Below are 17,962 nucleotides of genomic sequence, written 5' to 3' on the forward strand. Positions count from 1 at the left end.
CTACACTTGTAGGTAAACGCATTAAGCTTTAGAGAATTTGAGGGGCATGTACCATTACTTAGGCATAAGATTCTTGTGAAAAACTGCACTGCCCTGATACAAAAGGAGCTAAACTGCCTACTGCAATACAAATTACTAATGTATGGGGAGTTTTGAAGCTTTACCTATTGCGTAATGGCTCTTGAGTTAATTCTGTTCTGTGTTCCCTTCACCAAGTAATATCCACATACAGCTTTGGGAGAACTGTTGACAAGTGACAGCCTCTCATGATGGTAGATTGATGCTTTTTATTCCCCCCTCTCCTCCGCCCTTCCTTGACTGAGATATGACAAGTGCTATTCAAGGAGAGAACCTGTACAGCAATTTTGCTGATCTGGGTAATGACTGGATTAGTTGGAGACCCTCAGTTGATTTCTGTCCCCTGCTGCCACCATCCGACAGGGGCAGAGAAACTATCCAGGGATAGGTGCTCCAACATAAAGCCTGTTTCTGAATTTTGAAGTGACTGACTGTACCGTGCATGTACAGATCTCGATACTTGGGGATATTCAGTGTTGAAACTGGGAGTGGAAGAGATACCAGTCCTGGTCTTCTCACTTGCATTTTTTGTTTTCTGGATATTTTATCAAATACATAGACATTCTCCTACCTGCTTGTTCTCCCTCGCTGTAGCAGCAGTGAGAACCCACCCTGCACCATGTCTTTGCTTTACTGACTACGTCAGGTTCTTGTGCTTTTGAGAGCTTAGATGCTTGGATTCACATGTTTACTGGGCTGATGTAAGCTTTCCTTCCAGCAGTTATTTTTTAAATTAATGATGGATCATATAAATTGCTAAGATGATGAGCCTCCCCTCGGGGGCATCCTTTCCAGGGCTCACATCTGGTTAAGAGATGGCCGTCTTTTCCTGTACTAAAAAAACCCCCTCAAAACCCAAAGGGGTGGGGAGGGAAGCCTCTTTGCCTGTTGGTGTTTTCTTCATGTTTTGAGAACCACTGAATTGTATTACACCAACCTGTACCTCATTTCTTAGTGAACTGAGTCAACATAAGGGAACTGCATGCTAAAGCAGTGAGATGTTGGTGACAAAATTGACATGCCAGCGACTTGGCGTACTACATGAGTAACTTCGGGTTTCAACTAACTCTGATAGAGACTTTTTTAACTAGACTTTTCCCAGTTATAACTCTCTGATCCCACGTACCGTAATGATGCCTATTGTAAGTTGACTTTCAAGTTCTTGAAGAAGCAGAGTAGCAGTGCACACTGCAAATGCGTACTGCATTTTTCAGAGGCCCTGCAAAGTATTCAGTAAAACAAGAGTTCACCTGTAGCAGTGAAATTCACCACACACTCATTTTTAGCATTTCTGTATGTAGCCATTTTGTTACCTTTTTCACCAGTTAGGTGGGTGCAGGAGGTGCCTTATACTGCTCAGAGTGTTCAAACTTCAGATTTAATTTAGTTGTTTAGAATGTTTTCTCATGGGCTGAAGTGGAGGAGAATGTGATAGCAAAGAGTTCAAACAGCTTTGATGTATTTACACAGATGTGCAGCAATATCTGAAAATAAACATCTGTCCAAGTTTTAGAATTTTCATCGTATTCTATTTCAGAAGTTGTGTGCAGAATAGAAACACTTCTCACAATGTTAAACTGATGAGAAAATATGAAATGCTTAAGTTTCATCTTGAGCAACAAAACGAGATTAAAATTCATTTTCAGGCTGTCCTGTAATAGTAGAATTTTACAATTTTGCATTGCTGTAAATACATATTTTGGTTGCAACTTTAAAATACGGAGGTAAATATCAGCTCAGGTTCAGAAGTGTTTGCTTTAGGAAAATGGTAGTATAGAGGCCAAATCTAACATGCTTACAACTGCATAGCTTATTTCCTTTCTAAATCTCTTTTCCTGGGATAGAACTTTCTAGTGAAGAAGTTCAGAGCAGTAAAATCCTGACTTGTTTTTTTCTCAGTTCATTCTCTACCAGCCTGATACTGAATTTTTTTTTTTCAAATGCTCTCATCCTTTCCTCACCAGTGGAAACCATAATTCTGTAGGAGCTTTTGAACACTGTTCTTCTGGCTTCTCCTACTGATTTTATTCCAGGCTAGATTTTTGACAGTGTTATACTAAATTTATTGAATAATTCCAGTATGGAATGTAAAAGCACTGGGTTGTTAAACTGGTGAGTATAGCCGGTGGCTATACTGATATAGCCTATGGCTTGTCCTTACTTTTTGGTGCTTAAACTGTCTTCTTGCTTCTGAGTCTCATACTTATTTTACTCTTGATAGAGTACTTTACCTTTACCTTTACTAAAGGTAAAGTATCTTGATAGGTACTTTACCTTTACAAACTATGGTTTCATATAAATACAGTTTTCAAGTGATCACTTTCCTAGTATTAAAACCAGCAAGTTGGTGGTATTGGTGTTTTAATTTTAGATCAAACTGTGAACGATTCTCACATAAATGAACGGTGTGTGCTGGGAAGTTGCTCCCATGCACCACTTACTCCTCTGTTTATATCTCCTGTGTTGCTGTCAAAGCAGGATGTGGGGGGAAGCCCTCACATACCTTCCTTTAGCATCACTCCCCACCACCCTTCTCCATAAAAAAGTAGCCAACAAACAACAGGGAGAAAACTGAATTTGGGTTATTTCTATGTTCGCTGGTGGCTGCCTGTCTGCAGACAAGAGCCCTGGCAGCCCTCCTTGGGGGGGAAGGAGGAAAGGGAGCAGAGAGGATTTAAAAATCCCTTCTGTGCGTCAGGAGTTGTAGCAGCTCATTTCAGGATTGAGGTGGTTTAGTTCAACCCGCAGTAGAAATTTGGTTTAGTGTGATTTATGCCTCTTTTGATAATGTGGTATAAATTTCCATTGCTGAGCACTTCTCAATTTGGTCACACCTTGTGAAAACTAGGTAACACTGAAGTCAGGAGGCATTCCCTCCTGGATCTTAATATAGGACATAAACCAGTGATAACCATCCAGAAAAATCCTGGGTTTTTTATTCAGAGGTAAAACATGGAAAGGTCGAATTCTTTCCAGGCTGAAACTAATTCTTCTTTAATGCTATCTTACTTGTCTGCATAGAACATTGGGCCAGGAACAGCTGAATCAATAACCTGTCTAGCAAGAACTATCATTATATTTTTCTTTACTTTAGTCTCTTCAATGCAATTAAATAGAAAATGTGAAGATGGACAAACAGTGTTTAGAAAGGAGTATGACCTGTTGTCATTTTGTCTCTCACAGGTTTAGATATTCCAGTACAAACACTTGCAGGATTTTGCTGAGATTGTCGATAGTGGTTTTGTCAAGGTTTTCTTCTGTGTCCTCCATGGTATGCCATACTGCTGGAAAAGGGGATGGAATCAGATGTAGGACTGGAACCCCTATAAAAGGAAAATGAAATTTGGAGAAGACATATTGGAGATGTTCTGTTAAGCCAATGAATATGTCACCACTTAGCAAAAGAATCAGGTAACTACTCGCTAAGTGTTGGTTTTGTTGGACCTGGGCCCTGCCTTGGTGTCAAAAATACCAGATTCATGGAGTTGAAGAGCCGTTGAGCAGGAGATATTAACCATAGCTCAATGAAAAGAGCACTCGCTTAGAAGCAGAGAGGTGTAGGTGATCTTGTGCCTGCTTCCAGAGCTGTGCACCAATTTTACATTACTCAGTAGTTAACAGAGCATAAGCAATGGCAAAATTAGGGGCTGGATATGAAGATACCTCCCTCCTTTCCCAGGTAGATACCCTTTTCACGGAACTAGTGTAACCTTCCTTTTTGGTTAACCCTTCTCTGGCAATATAACTCTTATACAGCAGAAAACTTCAGTCAGAAGACTTTACTGTATTTACTGCCCTTCTTCAGCACACCTTAGTTTTGAAGATGCTCTGCTGAGTGCTTGAACAGAGAAGGACATCAAATCCACTCTTGAACTTGGACAAGTGCTTAATTACTGATCTGTAGCTTGACAAGGTGGCAGCAGTAGTCCAACTGCTTTCCCTTTCTTTGCATCCCGAAGGAAAAGAGTGAACAGAAAGTTGGGGGCTAAGGTGTAGGTGTCTGCCACAAGAAATACTTGGGGCAAATAAGCTTGAAAAATAGGATCCTATGAAGTTGCTCATTCATTAAATGTCGCATTTGTTACTGAACTTATACTTTAAAATATACGAGCTTCCAGTACCTCTTAGTAGAAATGGAACATGGTCATCTTCAACCAAGCCTCGATAGAAAGTAGCCTGGAAATACTGCTTTTCAATGCGGTGATTCTTCAACAGATTCATGTTGTGTAGCTCTTGCTCTGTAATTCACATTGAAAGTGATTATTACAACTTTTGGACAATATGAGGCATGTTAGCACATTTGATTATTTTTTCCTCTCATGTGGAAGCTTTTTGCATCAAAAAAGAAAAAGGAGTTTCTGACTGTCTTTTGCATTTGTTCATTACTTAGAAGACCTCAAACATTGGTGCTATTACTGTCATTTTACAGAAGGAAGAACTAAAATAGAGAAGTGAAGCAGTTCCAAGAGTTGCAGACTGTCAGCCAGTTACAGAAGCAGCTTCATGGCTTCCAGGTGTCTGGGAATCTTCCTCAGTTATTTTATTAATTAATAAAATCTTCATATAGGTTTAAGATGCACCAAATATAACATTTAATAATGTAACTATTAAAACTGTAAACCAGAAAAGTAACCTAAAAATCTGTTTTACAGGACTTAATACATTCAGAAACTACACACTAAATTTTCAAATTCACCGAAAGCCCAGACCCCAATCCTTACCAATTGCTTGAAGCCTCTGAAACCATCGACTAGTGTTTGGAAAATAATTGGGAAAGACAGGGTTTGGTGCACCAATTAAATCCAGTAGTACAAGCAGGTCCTACAGAAGAAAGAATCCTTAAAACAAAGTTCTTTATATTACTACACTACCATCAACAGAGATCAGCAGTGAGACCTCTTGGTTCCTGTATAGGTCATGACTAGGACTTTGATAGCTCTGGCCAAAGATCTGGCTTTTCTGCCATAATGCCTGAGAAGAACTCATCAGCAGAACCTGATTCCAATCCAATACATTTTGCTGTCTTTCTGAGCAGGAGAAGGTTGGCTATTTCTCTGTTCTTCAAGCTGAAGCAGACTGCATTGCTTTGGTTGCAGTTTGTGTGTTATATCCCTTTAAAAGAAAAACTACGGTAGGTGGGGAGAAAGAAGAGGAAATTGCTTCTTCCCTGGAGAACAACAAAGTCTATCAAGGGAAAGACATTTTATGAGTCATAAGACACAGTGACAGAAGAAAAGTGTCTCAGCAGTGAGTAGGGAAACTGGAAGGGAGCAGACAACCAGAATTTTAGTAGGAATCAAAGGGAAACAGCCTGCTGTAGCTTAGCGCTGATTTAGGGGAGGTTTGTTCACAGATGGATACTATGTCTGTGCTGTCTCCTAATCACTTTGAATTATCTCTCTTACAGTGGGTGCGTATCCTAGTTTATATTCTAATAAATTTGTGTATTTTGATTTTTTTATGACTTCTCCTCCATACTTGCATGGAAAAGGTCTAAGCAGAGTCACCTGAGAAGCTCTTGCCAACTCTCTATTTTATCACATCTCATAAAATTGCCCCAACCTTACTTCTTCCTTTAACTTTGGTGAGATTCATGGTTTCCTGGTAATTTGGGCATTTACTAGGTGAATATTAAAAAAAATGCAATTTACTACTGCTCATTAGGGAGGGAAAAGCCACTTACTATGCCCTGCAGCTGATTTGTGGTTGTTGAACCAGGTGGATGAGGAGTAGATACCATCTTCTTAGCTAAGTGTTGAGATCCGTAGAGGGAATCAGAAGGGGACCACTGGACAAAGGCTTCTTCACCATCAAAAAAAATGAGCTGAAGTGAAAGGTCTGGTCTTGATGCTGAGCTGGTCTGTTGGAGGAAAGCAAAAGTAGCATAACTGACTCTGGCCAGAATATTAAATAAAGGACAAATACTGTAGTCATGTAAGCAACATCAGTAGGGGGTTATTTTCAAGGTACCCTATGCAAACCCTCTTATGGCTGTATAATAGCGGTAGCGATCACTCACTGTTATTTATCTAGTGCAGTGACATATTCTCCAGTCTGGTATCGTTTGGGTTCTGGTTAAAAGTTTCATTTCTGACTTTAGCAGACATGAGCTGAGTATATTGAGACACGTCTGCAACACCAGGTACCAGAAACATCACCTCAAATAGCGAGGAGACCTGTGGTGAGACATGTCAGCAGCAACACCTGATGTGAGTGCTAATATTATTCCTTGCTAGTGCCACAAAGGAGTAATATCTCTGCTACAGCTGTGCATCAGTGGAGGTGAATTATGGATTTGTAGAGCTGGTGGTTTTTTGAGGGACAAAGAGCAGTCAGTCATGAGAAGAATGACCATTTCTTTTTCTTCAGGGGGCCTCGCAACCACTGAGGCAACTCTACCCTAAAACCAAAGCACAGAGAGTGGAGTACACACATCTATCCCTTTCAACAACCAAAAATATCACAACAGTAAAAACCGAGAATATATGATTTATGTATTTAAGGTCACAAAGGAGGCATCTGTGTGAAATTTCTTCCCCATGTAGAAGGAGCCTTTTTTCTCTCTCTGTTTACTAACTGAAGCTTTGTTTGCACTGGCAGCATTCCCTAACAATCTGCAACATGGCTAACCCCAGATTGGTTCTGCTATATGAACAGGTTGGGGATCTGTAGTCTTGGCAGTTGCTATAAATGTTTTAACTGTCTATGAATTAACGCTATTTCAAGTGAAATTGCATGATGTGGTTAATAAGGTGGGGCCACTGGCAACAGTCATGTCCTGTATGGGCTACAACTCCCAGCTAGCTGGAGCAGATCCAGTATAAACAGTCATGGAAAACTTCTATAAAATGTCGCTCACACAGGCAAGATGGTATTGATTGTGCTCACAGTGATATATGGATTTCTCTAATGGCAATGCTTTGCTGCCCTTCGTCCTTTGCACAGGACAGAGGTCTTTTGATAGCAGTCGTTTTGCATTCTGGATGAAACTGTATTAATGCCATTTGAATTTTATAAAGTAGTATTTGTATTATTATTATTACTGTCTAACACATTCCCAGGTCTGAATAACAGCTGTCTTTGCTCTTTATTTTTAAACTTACTCTATATAACCGGAGAAACATCAAGATAAAAATCACAGCTTCGAGTTAAAGTATAAATAGATTTGGCTGAAAACATAACAAAGTCTGTTATGCGACTATGGGCAAAGCGAAAAGGTCATAGCTAATGTATTAAGCACATGGATCCCAAAGTATATTTTGTTAACAGACTGTACAAATGCTATCCTGTACAAAGTAATTAGATTGCCTTTTTGTCAAATGCTGTCATATGATAAAACAGTTTAATCAAAAGTGATATAACTTGAAAAAAATTCCAGTCTTTAAGTCAGTGTCCAGGTTGTCATAAATAACCATCAGGCAATTTTATTCTATATGAAGCTTCTAAATGAAAGCATCTGTATTACAGGAGTGCTTTGTTTTGTGATTAAAAACATTGGCATGTTCTTAATCTTCTAATTCTTAAATATTCTAAAGTCAGAAGGCACCAGATCAGTTTCTGGAAACATCTGCCGACAAGTAACCTTAATACCTGAGCTGAGTGTATTCCTGACACTTCATAAAGCATTTGGGAGATCTTTCCCTGTGAAAGCTCCATTGGTGTACGAGAAGTATTCTTCTGTAAATAGCAAATCCGGAACCACTAGATGGCACTCAGGAACCTGTAATCATCCGAGCTCTTGGAGCGAGGAGGATCAACAGATTTTTTTGCCTGCCAATGGCAGCACTTTGAAGCAGATTTTCATAGCAAAGGTAACACAGGCTGATGATATTATGCTATTACTTGGCTATTTTCCTGTACTCAGCCATCACTTGTTTCATAAATAAACTGTTCAAATTGATGAAGGAAAAGAAGAAGAAAATCTTGAAATCATTATGGGATGGAGGGATGTGAGTCTAACTCCTGTTCATCCGTCTCCCAAGACAGAATACAACTGAAAGACTTTAAAAATGCAAGATTAAGAAAGCAAAAATACTTGCCAGTGACCCTAGATGTTACAGGGTATGATAGGAGCTTCTGAGTAGGGTTCTGTACTCTTTAGATAGAAAGCAGTATTATATCTCGCCAAGTCTATGAAACATGTATTATTCATATGCAAATTGTTATTTTTATATAGTATTTATGAGGTAAATTTTAGATAGCCACCCTTTGCATAAGAAGTTTTAATGTGATAATGTACTCTAAAGCAGTAGATACAGATCTCTGTTCTGTTCTTCTTGAAGTCAATGGCAGTTTTCCTACAGCAAAGCAATCGAAGAACTGGGCATGCAGGCTACGGGAGAGAACATGGAAGTGCCCCGAGGCCTATTGCTGTTACAAAACCAAATGAAAATGAAACAAGCAGGCACCTTGATTAGCTGAAGCTGGTTATCCAGGGCACGTGCCAGCTCCAAAATCATAGCACAAGGCACGGCTGAATCAGTTGCTCCTACAAAAGCTCTCTCCTGCCATTGTTGTCCAAAGAGCTTTGAGTCGTAGTGGCAAGCTAGAACCAGATGGCGTTTTGCAGAGGGGTCGAGAGTGCTGATGATATTTGAAAATGTTTGATATCCATATGGTGTGTACCTCTGGAACGTGTCTTCTTCAATTTCCCAGCCGGCCCGTAATCTTTGAAGACGGTGCTTGATATGCTGCAATTTAAAGGAAAAAAGTCAGATTAATATTGCTTGCTTCAGAAAGATGTTGCAGACAAATTGTGACTAGATAATAGTGGCACTTGGGCTTATTTCTGTAAGTTCATGGTATTTTTAAAAGATAAATTTTATAGCAAAAATTGTAGTGTCACTTTACAAGATAAGCAACATCTTTGCTACCTTAGCCTTTGGCTGGCTAAATTGCTTTTCATTTCTCCCTTTTGTCTCTTGTTTTTGGAGTCCGAACGTGCTTTGAATGAGTTGCCCATTAATGTGGTACATTTAGATCTTGATCTCTGAAGTTTCCAGGCCGGTGTTTTTTCCAGGTGTCACCAGGACAGTATTAATGTTTACCTCTTCAAATCCAAACTCACTTGTGACCTTAAATTAAATATCAAAACTGGCTGCAGAGAACTTGACGTGGCTAATTTGACAATTACCACACATAGATGCCACAGCAGCATAAAAAAAAATGCTGTGTTTTTGTTTGTTTGTTTGCTGTAGGGTTGGGGGGGGGGCGTGTGTGTATGTGTTTGGTTTTTAGCTTCTAGAGAAATCTGCCTTTCAAGTGACATAAGTTGCTTACAAGGCTGTAAGAGACAGTCTGATTCCTGTAAATTAAAGAAAGAATTAAACATTTCAGAACAATGTTTTAAAAACTAAATCCTGTATGTGTAGCTCATGTAAAGATAAAAATTAAGACAGTGACTACATAAAAGAGATCATTCATTTTAGGTATCTTCCTGCCTAAGGAGAATACCTCTAATAACAACCCCACTTATACTTAGTACAGAGTTCTGGCTAACTCTTATTAGGGCTATCTCTGCTGAGCAACTTATTTTTATGTGTCCCTAGAGTGCTGCTTCAAGGCAGATTCTTCTCTCTTTAAATAAACATTAGGAAAAGCCTCTAAGGGGTAAAAAGAAAATTGACTTTGAAGACTTCTCCTGCTCTTAGTGAAGTCAGTGGGAATATTGCCATAAACTTTAGTGCTAGAACAAACTTCCATTTTGTTTGTGGTCACCCTCTGAAAGCTTTTATGGTGTTGTATGACTATCTGCTATTTGTAGGCAGAGCAAAGGATGTCTGTTGTAGATTACGGGGAACATAGAAGCCTGGATGGAGTTCCCAGTGTCCACTAGCTATAACTGGCACTAGCCTTCTCCCTCAGAGGAGTCTGATGCTTTTCCTGTGTCTTAACAAAGAAATGTCATTCCTTTCAAACTCCATCGTGCTTTGACAACAGAGGACTCTTCTTTTTTCCTCTGGTGGGGGCCTACTTTGGTACATGCTGTTACCTTGTAACAGGATGATCCTATTTTGAACATGATTTGTGGTTTTCTACCCTAGGCTCAGCTGGTTTTTTGTTTTTCTTACTCTTTCCCCTTTCGCTTGGCCGCCTTCCAGGGTATCGCTAAAGAAACCACAGAACTATAGAGACGTGTGTGCGCACACACACAAAGCATTAAAAAGCTGCATTTTTCCAGTCTACCAATTGCAGAGTGGCAAATAATCTTATTGTAGTTAGGGCTGCCTTGGAGCTGTTGAGTCACTGCCTAAAGGGTAGGTGAAGGCCAGTGAGATGGTGTGAATGTCTTCTAGCAAACTCAGCTGTACCACTGTTTAGTCTCCTGCTTGGATAATGTAATCCAGAGCCAGCATGGCACATGAAGATGCCCACGCTATGAGTGCAGAGCAGCAACCTGGTCGCATGGTAACTCCCTGTGGCTCAAATACAATGTGCTGGAGCTTTTAGTGGCTTGGAGCCAGGTACAATCTGGATATCTTTGCCCAGTGCTAACTCACTGCTGTGCCTGGGCCAGCAGAGCTGCTGTGGTACTTGGGCCACTGCTGCACCTTGTCATTTTTCACCTGCCTGCCCATTTGGGCCTCTCTGGTCCCCTTCTGTGTTGATGCACCCATCTGAAGCAACATTGCAGGGCAGTGTAACAGCGCAGCACCTCTACAGAAAAAGGGCAGTTGGGTGTCATTTATTTCATCTCTGTGTATGGTCCCAAAGGGTTTGAACCAGTGACCAAAAACCTGCTCGTGTGAGGGAAAGGGCAACAGTTGTGTTGTGCTTTGGTTACCAAACCTGAGGCAAGGTTTTTAATTTAAAACATAAATTTAGGGTGGGTTTTTTTCCATCACGCTATGCAGCCCTGGGAAATAACGTCAGGTGGAGTGCAAGCTGTGTCCGTAGGCTCTCTGCAGTCTGGACTTGAGCAACGATAGTTTGTCCTACCAAATGAAAGGAATGTGTCTGTCCCTCTAGCAGCCACTAAAGGCATTACCAGAATATAAATAGCAGGTGTTGCCTTACCTGTCGTACGATATAATTTCCTGGTGATCCTGAGTATCGTTCTATCAGCATAGGGCGTAAATCATTCTCCCACATTTCAGAAATATCTGTGTTTGCAGCAACTTTTTTGATAGCATCAGACTGTAAAATTCTTGGTTGGTGAGAATACTGTATAAGGGAGAAAAAGCAAAGATTGCTGCAACTATTACTAGTCTTTTTTAGCCATAATATTCTTCAGAATTACAGTGATGTGGTATGGTATATTCTGCTGCTTTGATTTACTGGGAGTAAATCATGGGAGAAATTTTTACCTACCTGTAAAAACACAACCCATGCCTGGATTTTTTTCTTTTCCAGTATCTTATTTCTACATACATTTGTCATGTCTGCGACCATGACACCTTCAAATAAAGTTTCCATTGAGACAAGCACCAGAAGCTTTGTTTTTAGTAGTGCTAATATTTAGCTTTATGCTGTGCTTACATTAGGAAGTGCAGTACTGCAAATAAATGCATAAGCTGGCTCAGTCCCAGAGGCAGTGAAGCTGTGCCATTGTGGCCCCTGCCCACAGTGATGATTTTGGTGACTACACAGCATGGTGTGGCTCATTTGGGGCTAGCTGGGGTCTATGTCAGCTCTGTGACCATGGGTTAACCTCAGCACTGGCGGCTTGTCTCCTGTGGCAGCAGCTCCCAGTGATGGCTACCTCCCAAGTGGCTTCTTTTCTGTTGCCTAAGCACGGACCTTTACAGCTGTTTCAGATGACCCAGAATACTTGTGGGATCCTCCTGGGGCTGGCAAATGCATGTCTTGAACCTGTGAGAGCCTCGTGCTGTTCTGGAGTGGTAGCTGAATGCCAGGTGGGAACCCCAAGGACGTTGCAAATGTTCCTTTGGGCACCTAGTTTGAATCTATCCAATCTCTAGCAATTGTCTCCTCACAGGACCTTCCTGAGCCACTCTTGTTTTTATAGATTCCTACTGCAGGCACTGTCATAGGATGTTCCAGTCCCACCCATTCCTCATTTCTATCATAGGGACTTCCCTCTACACCTCTCTCCCACTGGAGAAAAGTTTATTTGTTCTCTGATCAGAACAGCCTTACATGATTGATCAGATTGCTGGCCCTCAGTGTACCCTGTCTACCTCATCCTCTTAGAGATGAGGAAGAGGAGGGAAACCGGAACATGAGTGCACCACAGCTTATAGGGTAGGATAATGGTATTTGCCATTTTATTATTTTTTCTTGCTTCAAACTGTTGAACAACTGATTTGCTTTTGGGCTTTGCTGCACCAAACTGACATTTTCATAGATGCATTTACTCTAGCTCCGTCACTGTATATGTTAACAAAACCCAATCACTCCCCCTTGCTCACGGACGTCATTTCACGTTTGTCTGAAATGACTGCTGGAACTCAAGACCCGGCCAGAAAGCGTACTGACCTTGAGAGCTTCTGCAGCCCTGTGTAATGAATGACCCGTTATCTTAATGACCATGACTAATGACTATTGTTAACAAATGGCTTCTGCCTCACTATTTGTCACCTTTTCTACTTCATTTGTGTGTGTGCTGAGCAAAGCAGGCACAAGCACAAATATTTTCTGAGCTTCACTGTAAACAAATTCTACCCTTTTCCTGGCTGTTTATCTATGTGTGGACCTTTCCTCCAATTCCACTTCAGTTTATTAGTGAAATTAAGTAGGGAGCAGACACAAAGACACTGAATCCTACAGTGCCAATTTTAATACAGTGTTTCAAGCTGAATTTTAAGACTTTAAGGACACTAAATTTTAGGATGTGCAGTTAACAGTTTTAGTGCTACCAAATTTATACATGGGTTCATGAAAAATTGCATTTCGTCTGATATATAAAGAACTTCTACAAGTTTGGAAATTGTGTTGTAGAAGATGCATAAAGTGTCTTTTGAAAGACTTGAAGTTTAATACAGTGGAATTTACACCAGTGTAGAAAAGGCACAGACAAAAGAAAACGTCAGGAAGCTGTTCCGTTTAGGAGGAACAGGCTGTAAGAGAAGAGAAAAGCTGAAGCTATGCACTTCAGAAGAGTGTAGGAGGACAATTTAATTAGGGAAGTTCAGAAAATATGCCTTCAGTTGAACAATTGAAGGGCTCAGTTAGAACATGGAATTGTCTTCCTTCTCACCATAGAGTGTGCCTGCTAATTGGGGTCATTGATTCGCTTTGCAAAGACACATTATGATTGTCTAAGTACAAATGTATGAAAACACTTCAGATGAGAGGAATAAACTCTCATTTCTAATAACAGAGGTATCTTCAAATTTGGGAAGTGAAAGGAATTACGAAAGTGGTCATGAAAGAAAAGAGAAGCAGAAGGAAATCTGTAGGTGATTCATTCCTTACAGTGTTGGTCAATCCCTATTTCCTCCATGGCCACAGCAGGGAGGCAGAACAATGTGCTTATGACAGGGCTGTCACTTAACCTGTTGTTCCAAGCTGCATAAACCAGCAAGACTTCAACTTCTACAGGTAGCCCATGCTTCTTGTCAATTTTGGTGTATTTCAGCTTGGTGCAAATGGAAGTTAGCTTCTAAAAACTGTTAAGTTTAGGACCTGATTCCTCCTCCTCAATGAGAAAAAGACGGGAAGGTCTCGACACTGCAAGGCTATCAACTTCTGGATCACACATCCATTTAGGGAGAAGGAACAATAGTCGTCAAGGGACAAGAATTTGATGAGAGAGAGGAAGTGGTTCTTGGTTCATATCTGCACGGGCAGAGGAGTTCAGATGCTATGGTTCTGCAGTTAGATGATGCTGCTTATGTCATTGGCAAGTAGATTGAGTAGTGGGAATGGAATGAGCTAAAGGGTGTGTTGGTGTGGCTCAAGGGAGCTGACAGAAGGAGCACTGAGGCTACACACTTGTACATTGAGTAGTATGACTAAAGACTTTGTCTCGCCTATTCTTATATATATACATTTATTATGCATACTATAGATGTATTATGTTAACAGCTATGTAGTCTATTGAGCTCTATTTATAGTAAGATACAATTAATAGAACCTAATGACAAAGTTTCTCTTAAAAAAACCTAAACCCACAACCAAACAACCCAACACTTATTTGAATGGAGGGTGAATAAAATCAAGGAGAAAGGGAATGACTAAGGGCAAGTGAGTGGAAAGGCAGGAGGAAAGCTTAATTTTGCCAGTCTGTCCTGGACTGTGGTCTATCGGGGAAGAGGACGGTGCACTGGATTAGCAGAGTTTAGTCGATTGTGGCTGAACTTTGAGTTCAACTCATTCACAAACACCTGGGAATAGGCCCTAGAAGTGTATTTTCCATTTGGAAATGCCTGAAGCGTTTAATTGAATGTAATATGCCGTTGTGTGTGCTCCCATGTTCCATGTGGTTTAGTTCTTCATGAAGAACTATGCTAGTGTTTCATACTGACCATTGAGAGTTGTTACACAGAGGAATCGGGGGTTTAGTGCTTACTGCTGTTTCATTAAACATTGTCTCGAGACTGCTTTTTTCACTAGTTCACACAATGCTCTGAATTAAAACCAATATAGTATGGCTCTATCACATATGCATCCTTTCAAAGCAGTTTTGCAGTAGCCATCAACACCATCCCTATTTGTTTTTCATAGCGAGATGTGCATCACTGCTAGAAGAGGACACCGTAATCGCATTGAAAATTGGAGTATAATAGACTGTCACACGGAATATAATTTCGGATTTTGATCCCTGTTGTGCTTTTTGCGTTTCCCCTTACATCCACTAACTGCTCCAGACAAAGCTCATCTCTAGCTGCCCGTGAGGCATCTCCAACGTGACAAACCCGTGCGGAAGCCTTGTCCTGCGCCATTAGCTCGGGGTGGGCAGGAAGCCATGTTCTCCATCCCCACCTGCGCTCCCCGCAGCGGCCGGTGACCGCTGACCCGCCGCCGAAGCCCGCGTTGTGCCGGGGCCGGGCCGCCGGGGCTGGGCGAGGCGTCCCGGCGGAGGCGCTGCCTCCCCGCGCAACCCGGCGGAGCGGCGAGGCGAGCCCCATAGACGCGAACGCGACCCACCTTCTCCAGGGTCCACGCCGCGCCGGGGTCCCTCCCGAGCACCAGCGGCAGGCAGGCGGCGGCGAGGCACAGTGTCCCCAGCAGCCGAGCAGCGCCCGCCCGCCCCTCGCCCCCCGCCATCCCTCTCCTCTGGTCTGCTCTTCCCCCACGGCTCTCCCCGCGGGCGCCCTTCCCTCCGCCTTGCCGAGGCCCGGGGGCGGGCAGGGGGAAGCCGGGGCCGGCGGAGGAGGGAGGGAAGAAGGGAGTGAGGGACGGAGGCCGCTGCGGCCGCAGCTGTGCCAGCCTCCCCCGGCTCGTCCCCGCTCCCAAACGCGCCTGGTCCCTGGCACCACGTCAGCAGCTCCGCGGGAGGCGGGCGGGCAGCCCCGGCCCGGCCTCGGGCATCGCGCCTTGCTGCGGCCGGTGTGAAACGGGGGGTCCTGAGAGGCCCCGAACGGCAAAGACCTGCAGAACTGCGAAGTGGTGAATTTATTGTTTTATAAAGCTCTTCTTACGACCTTTTTTAGGCCTAAACCGACAATACTTGCTAAAATGTCAGTCCTGTCTTCAGGCATTTTAAATTCTGTGGTTCCACTATTAACCACCAATGAAGCACAGTTTGTGGTCAGGAGATACTTTGCAGTAGACCAATTAAAACAACTGAACCAAAGATAGAAGCTTCTGAGCACACAAGCCCTTCTTCAGGCCATTTGACATCGCCATCCTCGCTCTGTGGTGGCGTGGAGAACATCTGACTATTCCGCATCACAGATGTCCCATTTAAAGTCTCTGATCTTTACACCATTCTTGAAACTTCAGACTTAATGCTAAAACACATTGAAAGGGAAAGAAAGAAAAAAGAAATAAAAGAAAGGGGGGAGGTAGCTGAACTAACAAGCTCTTCAGCCTTGCACTGGAAAGCTGCATCCTGGCAACTACAGCTTTGTGAGTATTCCAAGTGTCTCTTTGAGGGTAATATCAGAAATGGAGCAGTTTGTTGATTTGCAGATTCTTGACCCAGATTCCACAGGTTTCCTAGAAAAGCTGGTGGATCTGCTGCCCAGCATACAGATGGGATCTCTGGAGGCGATAGTTTTACTGCAGATTCAGCATCCTCCAAGCTGATACTCAGAATGTGGCTGTATCCAAGTTTTTCACATGTGGGGAAATGAAGAGTTAATTTAAATCAATGCCTTTGGTTTTTAATCCCTCTCTCCTCCCAAAAGTCCACACTTCTCTTTGTTAGGAAATTGTTCCAAATGCAAAGCTAAGTCATTAGTGAATAGCGAGAAATGGGCAATCATTCGATTACCAAGAAAGACTAGCATGGTTTACAGATTCTTAGGCAAAAGCGCTGGCAAGTCAAGTCAGCAGAGATCAAGTCACAGGAAATGAGTGTAAATCCACCTAGGAAGATGACAAGTGGTCCCAGCAGGACTACACAACAGAACAAAAATCTGTTGCCCTCTGTCAGATTTCCTGTGGTTGACTATGTAATACAGATGCTGGACAAAATTTGTGGCTGATGTGCCAAGGTTCTCATACAATTTAGCAGAAAAAAAATTAAAATAAGTACAATAGCTACAGGAGAAATTTGCCAAGAATCTAAGCTTGATTCAGGACTAGCTAATACTGTTTTCCCCTGAGGGACTGTGGTCCCACCAAGAGCTACAGTTCTTTGATAGATTACAAATTTGGCAAGCATAAAGTCAGCTTAAGGCAGTGTTATCTCCCCTACATGGGAAACACGGACCTGTTCTGGACCAGATGCTCCGAGAGATTGAACAGGGTTTTGTAAAGGTGTTACTTTGGAAATGTGGAGCAGAGACCTCCCTTCCCTCCACCTCAGAACCAGCCCACAAAGTTCTGTGTTGAATGAGATAAGACAGGGGGGAAAAAAAAGCATCAATTGAAATGTAACAGAAACCAGAGCACTTCACAGCTGAAAAAAGAACTATGTAACTATTTTAAAAAATAATACACAAAGTTAGAAAAAAAATAATCAAAGTTAACGAACGTTTTCTTTTCCCAGGGACTTGTATACAAAAATCGTGTTGTTTAGTCCTACTCCATACTACCAAATTGAAAAGATGTCAACAGATTGCTCAGTGGTCAGCCGTTCTATTTTATACATTTTAAATAGTCGGTTTGTGACCCTGACAATCAGATAGATGTAACCAGATACCATCTAGAGAGAGAAAAAAAGGAAAGGGTAGATTATTTGAAGAAAAGCATACATTATCTGTGAAAATACGATCTGTACATCGCTCCATTCCTGTAACCCAGCTAATGTGACAGTGCCATCTACTGAAGTCTCGAAGGACAGACTCTAGAGGCAGCCCTGTCAAAAGCTTTTCCTTCTGCTGGCCCTGCAGCATCGGAGCAGCACTTCAGCCCAAAGCGCCCTCGGAAGCCGAGGCTGCATGCTCTGCCATTACCTTGGTTGGTAGCTCTGCCAGACGCTGCGGGTTTAATGCACGCCCGTTTTCTCAAGAAGGGGGACCCTGCACCTTCCGCCCTTTCAAAAAACAGTTGTGATGCTGAGCTCTTCCAACTGGCAGGCCCGTGGCAGAGAGAGGAGAGCAAGTGTGGTTTGTTGTGCTTTGAATCGCCCCGCGTAAGGCAATTTTGTGCCTGAGCTGTGGCTGATTTGCCAACAGCGGTAAGCCAGCAGATGGAATACACAGCCTGAGACTTCCACTGTTTGGCAGCCTGGGCTGCTGCAGGTTCCCGAATCCATGAGCAGCTCTTACAGCCCAGAGGGAAAGGGTGGCAGGGCTGCAGGTGCCTTGTGCTCATGTGTGCTCTGTGGGCCTGAGATGCTATTCATCCCTGTCAACTCACCCACCGCTGA

The 17,962-nt window shown here is 42.4% G+C and overlaps 1 protein-coding gene across 1 annotated transcript; it reads right to left on the minus strand.

Annotated features, from left to right (window-relative positions):
• Positions 1-2,983: 2,983 nt before the first annotated feature.
• On the minus strand, positions 2,984-15,546 carry QPCT (glutaminyl-peptide cyclotransferase). The gene is made up of 7 exons (XM_030499400.1): positions 15,130-15,546; positions 11,095-11,241; positions 8,487-8,768; positions 5,762-5,938; positions 4,800-4,899; positions 4,200-4,316; positions 2,984-3,401 (listed from the first exon to the last, which is right to left on the minus strand). The coding sequence occupies exons 1-7, from the start codon at positions 15,247-15,249 to the stop codon at positions 3,256-3,258; spliced, it is 1,089 nt and encodes a 362-aa protein (XP_030355260.1). The 5' UTR covers positions 15,250-15,546; the 3' UTR covers positions 2,984-3,255.
• Positions 15,547-17,962: the final 2,416 nt, after the last annotated feature.

Source organism: Strigops habroptila, chromosome 10 (genome assembly GCF_004027225.2).
Source record: "Strigops habroptila isolate Jane chromosome 10, bStrHab1.2.pri, whole genome shotgun sequence".
Classification (NCBI taxonomy): domain Eukaryota; kingdom Metazoa; phylum Chordata; class Aves; order Psittaciformes; family Psittacidae; genus Strigops; species Strigops habroptila.

What these genes read in the sequence shown, in the direction of transcription:
- QPCT (XM_030499400.1), bottom strand. Translation starts at nt 15,249, where the DNA reads ATGGCGGGGGGCGAGGGGCGGGCGGGCGCTGCTCGGCTGCTGGGGACA. An exon ending in CGGCGTGGACCCTGGAGAAG is followed by an intron (nt 11,242 to 15,129) that starts GTGGGTCGCGTT and finishes TCCCTTATACAG; the next exon opens with TATTCTCACCAACCAAGAAT. An exon ending in ACCAGCTTCAGCTAATCAAG is followed by an intron (nt 5,939 to 8,486) that starts GTGCCTGCTTGT and finishes TTCCTCCAACAG; the next exon opens with ACCAGCTCAGCATCAAGACC.